The following is a 12,531-nucleotide window of genomic DNA, read 5'->3' as shown; positions in this document are numbered from 1 at the left end:
TAAGACTATCAATAACCAAAGCAAAAGACTGGATGAGAGTAGATCTCCCTGCCTTATTTTTCTCGTAGCACAAAGTTTTTCTCTTGATCTCCCACTAATAACGATGGGATTAGCTTGACTCTTTGTAACTATTTGCTTGGTCTTATTTCTCTTGGTTGGTGTCCCTACTCGTAGTTTGGCTCCATTTTGTGGGCTTTTCCTTTTGTGTATGCCTGCATACTCTTTCAGTTCTTTTCAATGAAAGTCAACTTGGTTCATTTAAAAAAAATGAAGAAATTAAATCTAGCAATAATAATATCATTTTTAGAAAAGTATAGGAACACTCTCACAATATAAGGATGTGCCAAGACTTATAGAATTCAGCAGTGAAACTGTTTGAGTTGGGTGATTTGTTGGAGCCAAGGTTGTTATAGGAACATATATATCACTCTTTCAACAATTATCATATATGATATACTTTAAATATGGGGAAACCTTTTTTTTTTTTTTTTGCAAGTTTTAATATTATTATTATTATTTGAAAAGGAAACAAAACTTTTCATTGCAAATTTTATTTTATTTAACTGATGATTTCCTCTAGAGTCCATTTTTTCTTTAGCTGAAGTCTGAATTAAATTGTGCAGCTCATATTTGTTATCAAAAGACTATTGTTAATATTATCGCAATTGTCATTCCCTCTCTCACTGTCTCTTGACCTTTATTCAAGGATCTTGTTAAGAAGGATCCAATTAGGCGGCAGGTTTTACGAGTTAAAGGTTGTTTGGCTGGATCAAAGGCTGAAAACTTACTAGAGCAAGGAGATATGGTTTTGGCGATAAATAAACAGCCAATTACATGCTTCTATGACATAGAAAATGCTTGCCAGGAACTAGACAGAAACAATAGCACCAACGGAAAACTTAACATGACTATTTTCCGGCAGGTGAGCCAAATGATATGCCTTTTTCTTTTTCTTAAAGAGGAATGGTGTCAAGAGTAACAGCCTCTATGATATTTATATGGTTTTGATGGCGTTTCAGGGGCATGAAATTGATCTTCTTGTTGGGACAGATGTAAGAGATGGGAATGGCACAACCCGCATAATAAATTGGTGCGGGTGTATTGTTCAAGATCCCCATCCGGCAGTGCGTGCTCTTGGATTTCTTCCTGAAGAAGGTCATGGGGTGTATGTAGCAAGGTACTGCTTTATTTAGCAACTTTTTTGGGTATTGATTCATAGGACATGAGTTGGTGATATTCACAATTTGTTTTGCGGCAACCTTGCATAAAATGAATTAATAAGGGTAAATTTAATTTCAAACCCCCTAGAGGTACTTGCATGTTCGATAGGATAACACATCTTTGTCTGCTGTGTACCGAAGTTTCCAATGCTTGCTAGACATGTGTGAGATACTTGTTGAGCACAAATTGAACAATGGACACTAGTACACAAATTGAACAATAGACACTACTTGTTAGGCATAGTTGAGTTGTTTAGCAGACTAGGCATATCTCATACTTGTTAAGCATTTTCTGTCACACACACTTAGAATTGAAGTGTTCAGACTTTTATTTATATTCATTTAAAATAACAGTGTACATGAAAAGAAATTAGGAAAAAAATAATAAATTGAGGTAAAAGAAAAATTATTTTAAACATATAAATGTGAAGATATTATTTCCTAGGCAACTAAAATGTAGCTGGTCAAACAGCCATCCTGTGAGTAGTCGAGGTGGGCGCAAGATAATCCACAAATTTAAAAAGAATGTGTAAATATTAAACTTTTAAGTGTCTTTTTAGAAGATATTAAATCATTTTGAAAAAATGATTCTTCTTCTTTTTTTCTTTTTTTTTTTTTTTTTTTTTATGATGTTAGGCAAACTAGGTAGTTTCTTCAATTGTTTTCACTACATATTTAATTTCTTTTTTCATTGTTTCTAATTAGAAAAAATATCAAGCTGAAACAAGTTTGAACGTCAGAAAACATTGAAATGGTTTAAAATAATCATATATAGTCTTTTTCATGTCCGTGTCTTAAAATTTTTAGCAATAATGTTCTGATCATGTCTATACTCCATCTTGTTTGTTCGTTTCCATGCTTTTTTAGAGGTAACATTACATTCAATCTTATTTCCTTCTATCTTTCAAATTTGAAATTAATTTTTGTTTGTCAAGTTTTTTTCCAAGTCAAAACTTACTTTTGTTAAGTTTTTTCCAAAGTCAAACCTTCGATCATAGATCCAACCAAATTAGATAGTAAGAACTCAGTCTGTTTTTTATATATTAATTGTCGTAATTGTTTTAGAAGTTTTCTTAATATTGCATATGTTCTCCATGATGACTGTCACGTCACTTTCCAGGTTGGGCCATGGTAGTCCTGTACATAGATATGGTCTTTTATGCTCTTCAATGGATAGTTGAAGTGAATGGGAAGCTAACTCCTGATTAGATACTTTTGTTAATGTGACTAAGGTACGTTCCGTAGTTTGAATAACACATTCACCCAATATTCTCTCTCCAGTTCCTTTTGTTGTGTTATAAATTCTGGTTCCTAGGATAATGAACTCTCTTCTATCTCCATATTAGCATAATATTTTTTCCATTTAAGGTCTAAGCATATTGTAATTGTGGTTTTTTTTTTATTTTTTTTATTTTTTATTTTTACTTTATCAAAAGCACACTACTAATATAAATATTATCCATACTTGTAAATCAAAGTATTTATTCTCCTAAATCTATAATCTTCCTCACTTTCCATCAACATAACACACGCATGAATTATTTCTCTTAAACACCCCCCACCCCCCACCCCCCCCCAAACAAAAAAAAAAAAAAAAAAACATCAAGCTCTTCTTAAACAATCAGCCACTTGTCCACTTTGTTTCAAGAGCTTGATCTTTTTTCAATGCTTTTGTATTTTCAACAAGTAATAAACTATAAGTAGATAGATGAAAAGATAGAAAAGTACAAACTCTCAAACTCTAAGGTAGTGAAAAGAAAGACAACAAAAAAAAAAGTGAAAATCTCCTAATTACATTAGCCAAAAATAAAATATTGAAGGAGAAATGCCCAATAAGGTTTCAACAAGCCAACAAGCCAACAAGCCGAGTAACCAAAACTACTCCCACGAAGGTGCACCAAGCTGCTGCACTACAAAAAACTAGCATCTAGAAACCATTTTTGAAAAGTGTACAGCTCCACATACGTGAATAAAAATGTCCTTTCACATGACTACTTGGATAACCCTTTCGGCTACTAATTCTTGATTCATTCAACCTAGTAGCGATATTATTAACACTGTATCAGAGTTAAGTTATCATCAAATCCTGCATCTTTCAAAGTGCATCTACTTCTTTTCTGATTGATTGGATCGTTTCAAAAGATTAAAACATATGCACCTTTGAGTCTGGTATTTTTAAATTTTTCACTAATTTAAAAAAAAAAAAAAAAAAAAATCTGAGTGGATGAGTGACCCTCCAATTTCCTGGTTGTCATCAATCAAGTTTCCTCACTAAGCGAACACTCAAGAAATCCGTCGGACAGAGGCACAGTACAAGTTTCTTCCTTCAGTATCCTTGGATTGAGAGTAAATGGAGGAATCTTTCCATGATCTTCTACTATAAAATAAAGGAAAAGCCTCGATAATTTTTTGGAATTGATCTTTAGTAAACTGCTCCACATACGTGACATCTGAAACAACTTCCTCATGCATACCTACCTTATAAATACATCGCTCCTAAAAGGCAGCAACAACTTGTCTTTTACTTGAATCATCCCCATACCTCAAATGATTCTCATCTCTCTTAACTCGATCTTACATCAACCATTCTTAAAAAACATATTATCTATCTGATATAGTGTTGAGAATACTATTGGAGTATATGTCAGAATTATTATCAGTATTAAGAAGGGCATATCAGTAATTAGCTGAGAGGTTTGTTAGTAAGATCGGCTGTAAACAGTGTGTGTAGGCGGGGGTGGAGACTTGATTTAGTTGTTTAGGCTTAAGCTTACTCGAAAGGTCGCTATCCAAGTTCTTCAAATTACTTGAATATTTACGAAATTTTCTTATTTTTCGAAATATCCAAGTAATTTGAAGAACTTGATAGATGATTTTATAACACAAATGTATTTGTTTACCAATATATATTCTTAACCTTTGGATGCTTGGATGTATTTCATTTTTATCTCTGACGTGGATATATAAGGCGATCATTTCTGAAATCTTTCACTTTGGTGAAGATGCTTATGAATATAATTATTTTGTACGTGGATTAGGAACTAGAACACGAGCAGTTCGTCCGTGTGAGGACGGTCCACCTAAATGGGAAGCCTCGTGTTCTAACACTGAAGCAGAATTTACACTATTGGCCTACATGGGAATTAAGATTCGATCCCGACACTGCAATGTGGCGTCGTGTGACAATTAAAGCATTGGACTCGAGTAAGCTGTGAAGAGCAGTCATATCCTTAAATTAGTGCCGGTTGCAGAGCACAATTCCTGGAGGAACATCAAAGGTTGGAGATTGAAGTCAATTACTATTACAGCTTCTTCCTCACAATTTTGAAACCAGCTGAGAAATTTCGTAACATTTTTTTAAATTAAACTGTCACATGAGTCCATATTCTAGTAAATAAATATCTTAATGTTTGGGGGATGTTCATATTTGTATTATTTGTATGAAGTTCCAACATAATAACATGAATATAATAACAACTACTTACAAATATAGTTTGTCTAGGAGGTTTGTTATTAATCATAATTTAAAAAAAAAAAATCAATAGAAAATAATATGGGCACCAATGGCAACAGTATCTACTTTGCTTAAAATTACTTCCAAGTTGAGGATAGAAAATGCATTTCCAACTGCCTTATTTATTTTTATTATTATTGTTTTTTAATATACATATAACTATGGAAATTTTCACGGATAAAAAAAATTATTTACAGAAATAGTAAAAAAAAAAATACTGATAGATACTGATAGATTTCTATCAATCTTTATCAAAGAAGATTAAATTTTTGTTATTTGTATAAGTAGTTTTCTTTATTTTTTTATTTTTGAAAATCTCCCGATCATGGTTAATAATTCAAATATTTTTTAAAAAAATATGAAACCCATTACAATAAATTATAAGAAAACAAATACAATTTTTAGAAATCAAATAGTTAGAAAGTGGGGCTTACGTCTTTTTTCTTTTTTCCTTCAAAATTTTGCTTTATTATTAAAAACATTCATTAAATATAGTTGTGATCTAGCAAATGTCTTTAGGTTTGAGTTTAGTTAGTTCCCATTCGTTTCTTTAAGCTTTGAAATATTACTTTTTATTCTCGAATTTTGAATTTAATTCTCCATTTAGTTTCTAAATTTCAAAATGTTACATTTTTATCTTTGAATTTGAATTTTTATTTAGTCTATAAGTTTCAAAACTTTTCACATTTACTTCCTGTTTTTACTAATGCTCACATTTAATCTTAGGTGTCAACTTGCAATCAATTAATTTAAAATAATTTTGATGCAAAATTTTTTAAATTAATTTTATTAGTGATGAAAAATGAGTGAAAACTAATTTAATTCAATAATTGTTTATTTTAAATTAATTATAGGTATGAACATTAAGGAGAGTATTCCGTAAAAATTCAAACATAAAGTGTAAATCAATATATATTGAAATTAAATAAAAACAAAACAAAACTATTTGAGTATAACACGTTGAAATCTATGCAACAAACTAAACTTGATCAAGACTTGGGTATAAAAGAGTATTCTTTTTTCCAATGTTTTTTTAATGTGGTAAATTTTTCTGAAAAGAACCAAAGTAAAATCTGATCTATATGAAAGAAGGGTCATTTATTTAATTAGATTGTGACGGTGTCTGACATGAAAAGGCCACTTGAAGCTATGAAATGATGTCATTATAATTGCCAAGTTGTGCTAACTTAATGTGACGTGGGTTTGTTGTTTCATTTTTAGCCCATTAAGGTTATGTTGATCGAATCGTAATGAAAATTGATATAATTGGAATAAGATTTCATTGATCGATGAATGATAATAAACTTGAATCATATATATAATTAGATTGCTTTTGATCGTGTTTACTTAAAATTATGAATCTGTCACATTTTATTACTACCGTTATCATTACTATTATCGCTACCATTATTGCTTGATCCTAACGGTAACGATAGCGATAACAATAAATATAACAAATTCATAATTTTCTAACGGTAAAGATAACAATACCTGTAATAGTAACGATAAAGGTAGTAGGTACCACGTAATTTTTAATCACAATTAGATTGAGCACCCTTCATTCTTCCATTAGATTACATAATTTGATTACAGATTTCAAGGCGGTCCTACATCCCATTACGATTACAAATAGCAAGTAATTGATAACATAAGTAATCAACTAGGACCCACTTTTACATTACCATTAATGGATTGTCTTTCAACTGCAGTAAACATGGCCTAAAATCTTGTATCATTCAAACCTTCTAAATTTATAATGTCGTTAGCAATGTCGTATACTATCATTTACTTCCAATTCTACTTTGGCATTGAGTACACATTGAATGAATGTTCAATTAAAGACGTACAAATATATACAAGAGAAAATTTTCACATATAGAAAAAATATCAAACTATTTATAGAAATAGGAAAAAAAACACTAATAGACATTGATAGACTTCTATCAGCGTCTATCAGTGATAGACTTGTATAAATTTCTATCACTGTATTATCGATGATAGACTTCTATCAATTTTTATCATTGATAAACATCAATAGATTTCTATCAACCTCTATCAATGATATATTTCTATCAGTGTCTATCAGTGATAAGCTTGTATCTGTTTTTATCACTGATAGTATCAATGATAGATTTCTATCAGCTTCTATCATTAATAGACTTCTATCAACCTCTATCAACATTTATAAAAGAAGATTAAATTTTGCTATTTTGTGTAAATAGTTTCCCTTATTTTTATTTTCAAAAATCCCCCGATATATAACAGTAATTTTTTTTTTGTCCATAGCACATTTTTTGTTACAAATTTTGGTCAATTGATGTTCCAAACAAAAGAGTTAGAGATTACAATTTATAGTCTTTAAATGAATTATTAATATATTAACCAACTAAACTATCTCAATTAGCAAATAAATATTTGTTATAACAGATAAAATTAACCAACATATATGTTCTTCGAGATAAATTTACAATTATGAGACTATATTATATATATCAACTTTTTTTGACATATTAATATATGATGGGCAAAAATATAAGAAAAGTTACTTCAAGTATTAAATTTCTAGTTATGAAATGTTGAGTGTTTATATCTTAAACGAAAATAGTCTCAAATGTTTTTATTCACTACAATGTAGAAGTAATATTCGAAAAACTTGAAACCATTTAGATTATTGGTAGACATATTTTATCAAATGTTTTAGTTAACTTCCATTCATTATTTTTTTATTATTAGGGCATTAATTTTTGTCGCGAGTGAATATTTGGGGCAATTGCAACTTTAAGAAGAAAAAAAATCGAAAATTAGATGCGTGTCCAAGGTTTTGCTTTTTTGCAAACATGTCAAAAAACTTCCGCCTAAAAATTTGATTGCTATCTGATTTCTATATGATTGTTATGTGATTCCTAACTGATTTCTATGTGATTTTTATGTGATTGTCATATTTGTAATTACAAAAAGTTTGAAGTCATAACTTTGATTTCTTAAAATATATTTGTTATACAATGTAATTGTCCTTAATTTTTTCATCAATATTCTAAATATTTATAGATTCGACATCTATGATCATTTAAAATTTCTACCTAGTTAGTAGTTTTCATTGACATTAATTACTTGCTCAATAAAAATTCCTTTTTTCTTTTTCTAATTAATTTTTGCATAATTTTTTTTTAATAAATTAGGCCCCGTTTAGTTAATATTTTATTTTTTATTTTTGTTTTTAAAAATTAAGCTTATGGAGACTACTTTCATCTCCATTTTTTTTTTTGTTATCTACTTTTCATCAATGGTTTAAAAAATAAAGCCAAAATTTAAAAACTAAAAAAATAGCTTTCAAAAAATTATTTTTGAAATTTAGAATTTGGCTAAGAATTCAACTATTATACTTAAAAAAGATACAAATCATTGTAAAAAAAATGTAGATGAAATAAACTTAATTTTAAAAAAAAATCAAATAATTACCAAATGAGATTACATGGTGTTCATTTTTTCTCACTAATCTTTCTATGTTCTCAAACTTTAATTAAATCTTTCTATATTCTCAAACTTTAATTATATACTCTCTCACTTCATATGTATTGTGTATAATCCCTCAGTAATCTTCCTCTTCATACACATCTTTTTCTCTCATTAATCACATTTTTCATACCCTACTTTCTCTTCTTTTTTAGTGTTCACTTATACACAATTCTTTTGCCAACCTCTCTAATGTCTAAAAATATTTATTGAAAAGTAGTACACGAAAAAATCTATACAACCAGATAGAGAAAACATTTCTATGATATTAAAACTAAAATATAATATTAAGTCCGTATTTAATAACCATTTTTTCATTTTCAAAAATTAAATTAATGTGATAGATTTTACTTCCACCTATAACTTTGTTTCTCTATTATTCACTTTTATATTCTGACATTTCGTTTTTGAACTTTGGCTTAGAATTCGAATGTGATTTTAAGAAAGATGAAAAAGTTATAAAAAATGTCAGAAAACAATCATAATTTTTTGAAGAAAAAAGAATAATATAGTTATCAAAATTTCCCCATGTAATTCTTAATAACATACTTAAATAAAAGTAACTTCAATAAAAAAAAATTATATATATATATATATATTAAAGCTTTATTCGATAACTATTTTATCTCTTCAGTTTCTGATTTTTGAATTTTGGCCTAGAATTCGAATATATGTTTAAGAAAGATGATGAACTTATAAAAAATGTGAGAAAACAATCCACTTTTTTAATGACCAAAAAAAAAATTATCTAAACTTGTCTATGTATTTTTTTATTAAAATACTTTTTTTTTTTTTAAAAAAAGTAACTTTAATAAAGCCTACCATCTTGTCCCAACACTCTTCTACAAATCCCTTTAAATTTTGTTCTATCTTTACAAGTCTTCGTATATATTACTGTCTCTAAAAACATCCATCAACATCAATATATATCTCACCATAAATTTGTATTCTTCAATGTTCCTATCAACACCAAAATTTAACTATAAAAATATATTGACAGAATACTAAATTAATTTTGTTGAAAAAAAGGTAAATAGATAGACATCTAAGATCTTATATATATATATATATATTTATACTTTGGAGAGAGTAATTCTTTTAATAATTAGACCAAATTTAACACATCGTTAAGTTGCTTTATATTCTATTCATCCTTCACCACTTACCAAACCCCCATAAGATCCAAAGCTCCACAGCCAAGCGCCACCACATGGGTTAGAACAAGGGCATGATCCACATTTTATTTCAGCGTCGGGATTTTGCGGATCTACCGGTATCGGGGCGGAGGTTTGGGCATCGGCGAGAAGAATGAGGAGGCAGAAGAAAGGAAGAGAGAGGAAAATGGCGGCGGAAGGCGCCATTTTCAGGTAGGAGGGAGCTCTGAAATCTATGAGGATTGAGCTTTGAAGAGAGAGAGAGAGAAGGAATTAATGTGAAGGTGAGTGTTGGGCTGTTATTTGCTTATGTTAGGTGCATGGGAATAGTGGGAAAGGGAAGGGCTTTTTGGTCTTTTTGCACTTTTTATTTATTTCTTTGTATTTTTACTTCTATTATATATGAATTTTTAGCCTACAACTTTAGATTATACTTCTTGTCTTTTGAGAATATTACTTCACAAATATATGAGGTGGGTAGAGGTGTGTGTGAGAAAAGATAATTTTAGGTTAAATTACAATTTTAGTCCTTATAATTTGAAAAATTTAGAATTTAGTTCCTACGATTTGGTAAAATCCTCTTAAATAGTAAATATCGTGAGAAATATTTATAAGAGATTTATCAATCATAAGGATTATTTAGGATGCTTTTATCAAATCATAAGGACTATATTATAATTTTTAAAATCATATGAAATAAATTCTAATTTATTTTAATTATAGAGGCCAGATTTATAATTCAATCGCAAACTTCCGTTTTCAAACTTCTATGTATATATATATTATATAATATCTCAATTATGAAAATTTTAGTAGACAAAATGGAAAAAAAAAAAAAAAAAAAAACTTTAAGCACTCGCTTAATTTTGTTTGTGTTTCTAGTTTTTTTTTTTTTTTTTTAGTATAAAAGAATTCCACTTCTCATTTTTCTAAAACCTTTTCAAAGTTGTGTAGAATTTTGAAAACAACAAAATCAAATTTCTTGTTGTTTGTTGATATGATCTTTCTAAAACACGAAGAAATGTATTATAGGTATATTTGTTATTCTTTTAAAAATGCATAATAAATATATAGTTTAATTTTTTTTATTTAATTTAAAAAAATATTTATATTGAATTTTACTTATACTAATTTAAAATTTCATTAACAAGAAACAGATATTTTTATCCATAAAAAGAACATTTATATATCAAATACAATTCTATTTTTCTTTATTAATGAAACAAACCATAAAAACAAAATACAATTCTATCTTTCATTTTGACGTTGTATTTTTAGGAGAGGAAATTTAAACCGACAAATTTTTTAGAAAATATATAGAAAAATATTTTAAAGTTGGATTAATTATACTTCTAGTTCCAAATAACTAAATAAAAACAAAAAGAGACATAATTGAATTTAGAAAAAAGAAAATATAATTTTAAGTAGTAAAATACAAAAACAAAATTTGTGGCTTTTTAAAAAGAATGGAAATAAAGAATAATATGAATAATTCTTGAAAGGGTATGACTTGTGAGGGACTCTTTCAAAAGGGGTTTGCTATGATTTAGATAGTGAATTGCATGTGGATGTTGTAAATGTGAGGGACCTCATTCCACCTAATTTTCTCTTTTCAACTTCCCCTTCAACCATAATTTTTTTCCTATACAAAATAATTATAAAATATGCGGAATCAAAAACTTTGTGTTTGTGTTCTTAATTACTATTGAATTGAGCTCACTTTTAACGGTAGACAACTCGTCTTTACCTATATTACGTAAAGAAAAATGAATTGGAATTTGAATATGTAATTTTATCCAATTTTTACCTATATAAACACATATTTTCTTCGAATAATTTGTTTTTATAATTAAGGTTTGTCTCCCAGCTTTGAGATTTATATCTATTTATATCTAATAGATTTAGATCAATTAATTTTTAAATATTTTGAATTTGGGATCTATTAGATCGAAAAAAATGAAAATTCACCGAATTAATAAATACAAAACAGATTAATTAAACTTCTAATTTAGTCTAAAATGAGAAACTAAAGTATAATATTTAAAACTTAAATACATGTAAACTTTGGTTATCAAACTAGTAGTTTAATATTTTAATTTCTAATTAATATGTAGATAAAGTGATTACAATAATGAAAACAGGAAAAAAAAAAAAAACAATCTTCCAAAATTTCTTCCAAGTAAATAAATTGATGGATTTTGCACATTAATCTGCAAAATCATTTCTAATAAAATTAAAGAAATGCTTCTTAAAAAACCCCCCTCATATGCATCCAACTCTTCAATAGCTAAGAAAAAGTATATTATTTCAACCAAAAGTGGAACAAAATATTGTTTGGAATATGTTCCCTTTGTGTTTGGTATCCATTTATTCATCTTTTTCTAATTTGTTTTGACCTTTCTTCCTTTAGTGGTATAAACATTTGAGAAAATATTAATTTATACTCCTAAAATTTATAGTTTATATCAATTTAAATTCTAAATTTTTGTAAATATATCAATTATATCATCTATTATGTCTCGTTTGGAAAAACTTTGTCTGAAACTTATAGTTGTATCAATTAAACACTTAAACTTTCATAAATGAATCAATGGCAAATTTTTCTTTGAAAATCGTTTATGCATTTACTCTGATTGTTTATTTTTTTAAGACTGACATTTGAAGAAGTCCACACACATTTAAGAATTAATGCATGAATAAAGATTTTCAAAGGTAATTATAATGAAGAGTTTAAGGAAATTAGTTGATTTAAATTATAAGTTTCACATGAAAATAGTCTAATGAAATTTGACAGAGGGTGTAAGGTGTAAATTGATACATTTATGAAAGTTTAGAATTTAAATGGATACAATTATTAATTCAGTTTCTAATTGGTACAAATCCAAAATTTATGGGTATAAATGGATGTTTTCTTCTAAAAATTTTAATTAAATTTCCACCCAATAACAAATTAAAATTAAGGGCATGGTCTGGTTAATGCGTTGAAAATAGAAATTTAAAAACAATAAATTCAATCAAAATTCTAATTGTATTTCAATTTTTATTGTTTTTATTATATGTATTTAATAATAGATTTAAAAATTTCAATCTTTATTTGACCTTTTCTCAAAATGTGTGTTTTTTTTAAAAA

General features: G+C 27.8%; 1 protein-coding gene across 1 annotated transcript in view; it reads left to right on the top strand.

Moving 5' to 3' along the window:
* LOC120088830 (protease Do-like 7) overlaps positions 1–4,795 on the top strand; it is a 55,830-nt gene extending 51,035 nt beyond the window's left edge. Inside the window, 6 exon segments of the mRNA XM_039046278.1 lie at positions 707–922; positions 1,020–1,177; positions 2,341–2,377; positions 2,379–2,424; positions 2,427–2,452; positions 4,259–4,795. Of these exon segments, the coding sequence (XP_038902206.1) occupies positions 707–922; positions 1,020–1,177; positions 2,341–2,377; positions 2,379–2,424; positions 2,427–2,452; positions 4,259–4,435 (660 nt within the window). The 3' untranslated portion in view covers positions 4,436–4,795.
* The last annotated feature ends 7,736 nt before the right edge of the window (positions 4,796–12,531 follow it).

This window comes from Benincasa hispida, chromosome 1 (assembly GCF_009727055.1).
Source record: "Benincasa hispida cultivar B227 chromosome 1, ASM972705v1, whole genome shotgun sequence".
NCBI lineage: Eukaryota > Viridiplantae > Streptophyta > Magnoliopsida > Cucurbitales > Cucurbitaceae > Benincasa > Benincasa hispida.
Note: the sequence above shows the minus strand (reverse complement) of the source record. Positions and strands in the feature narration are given on the sequence as shown.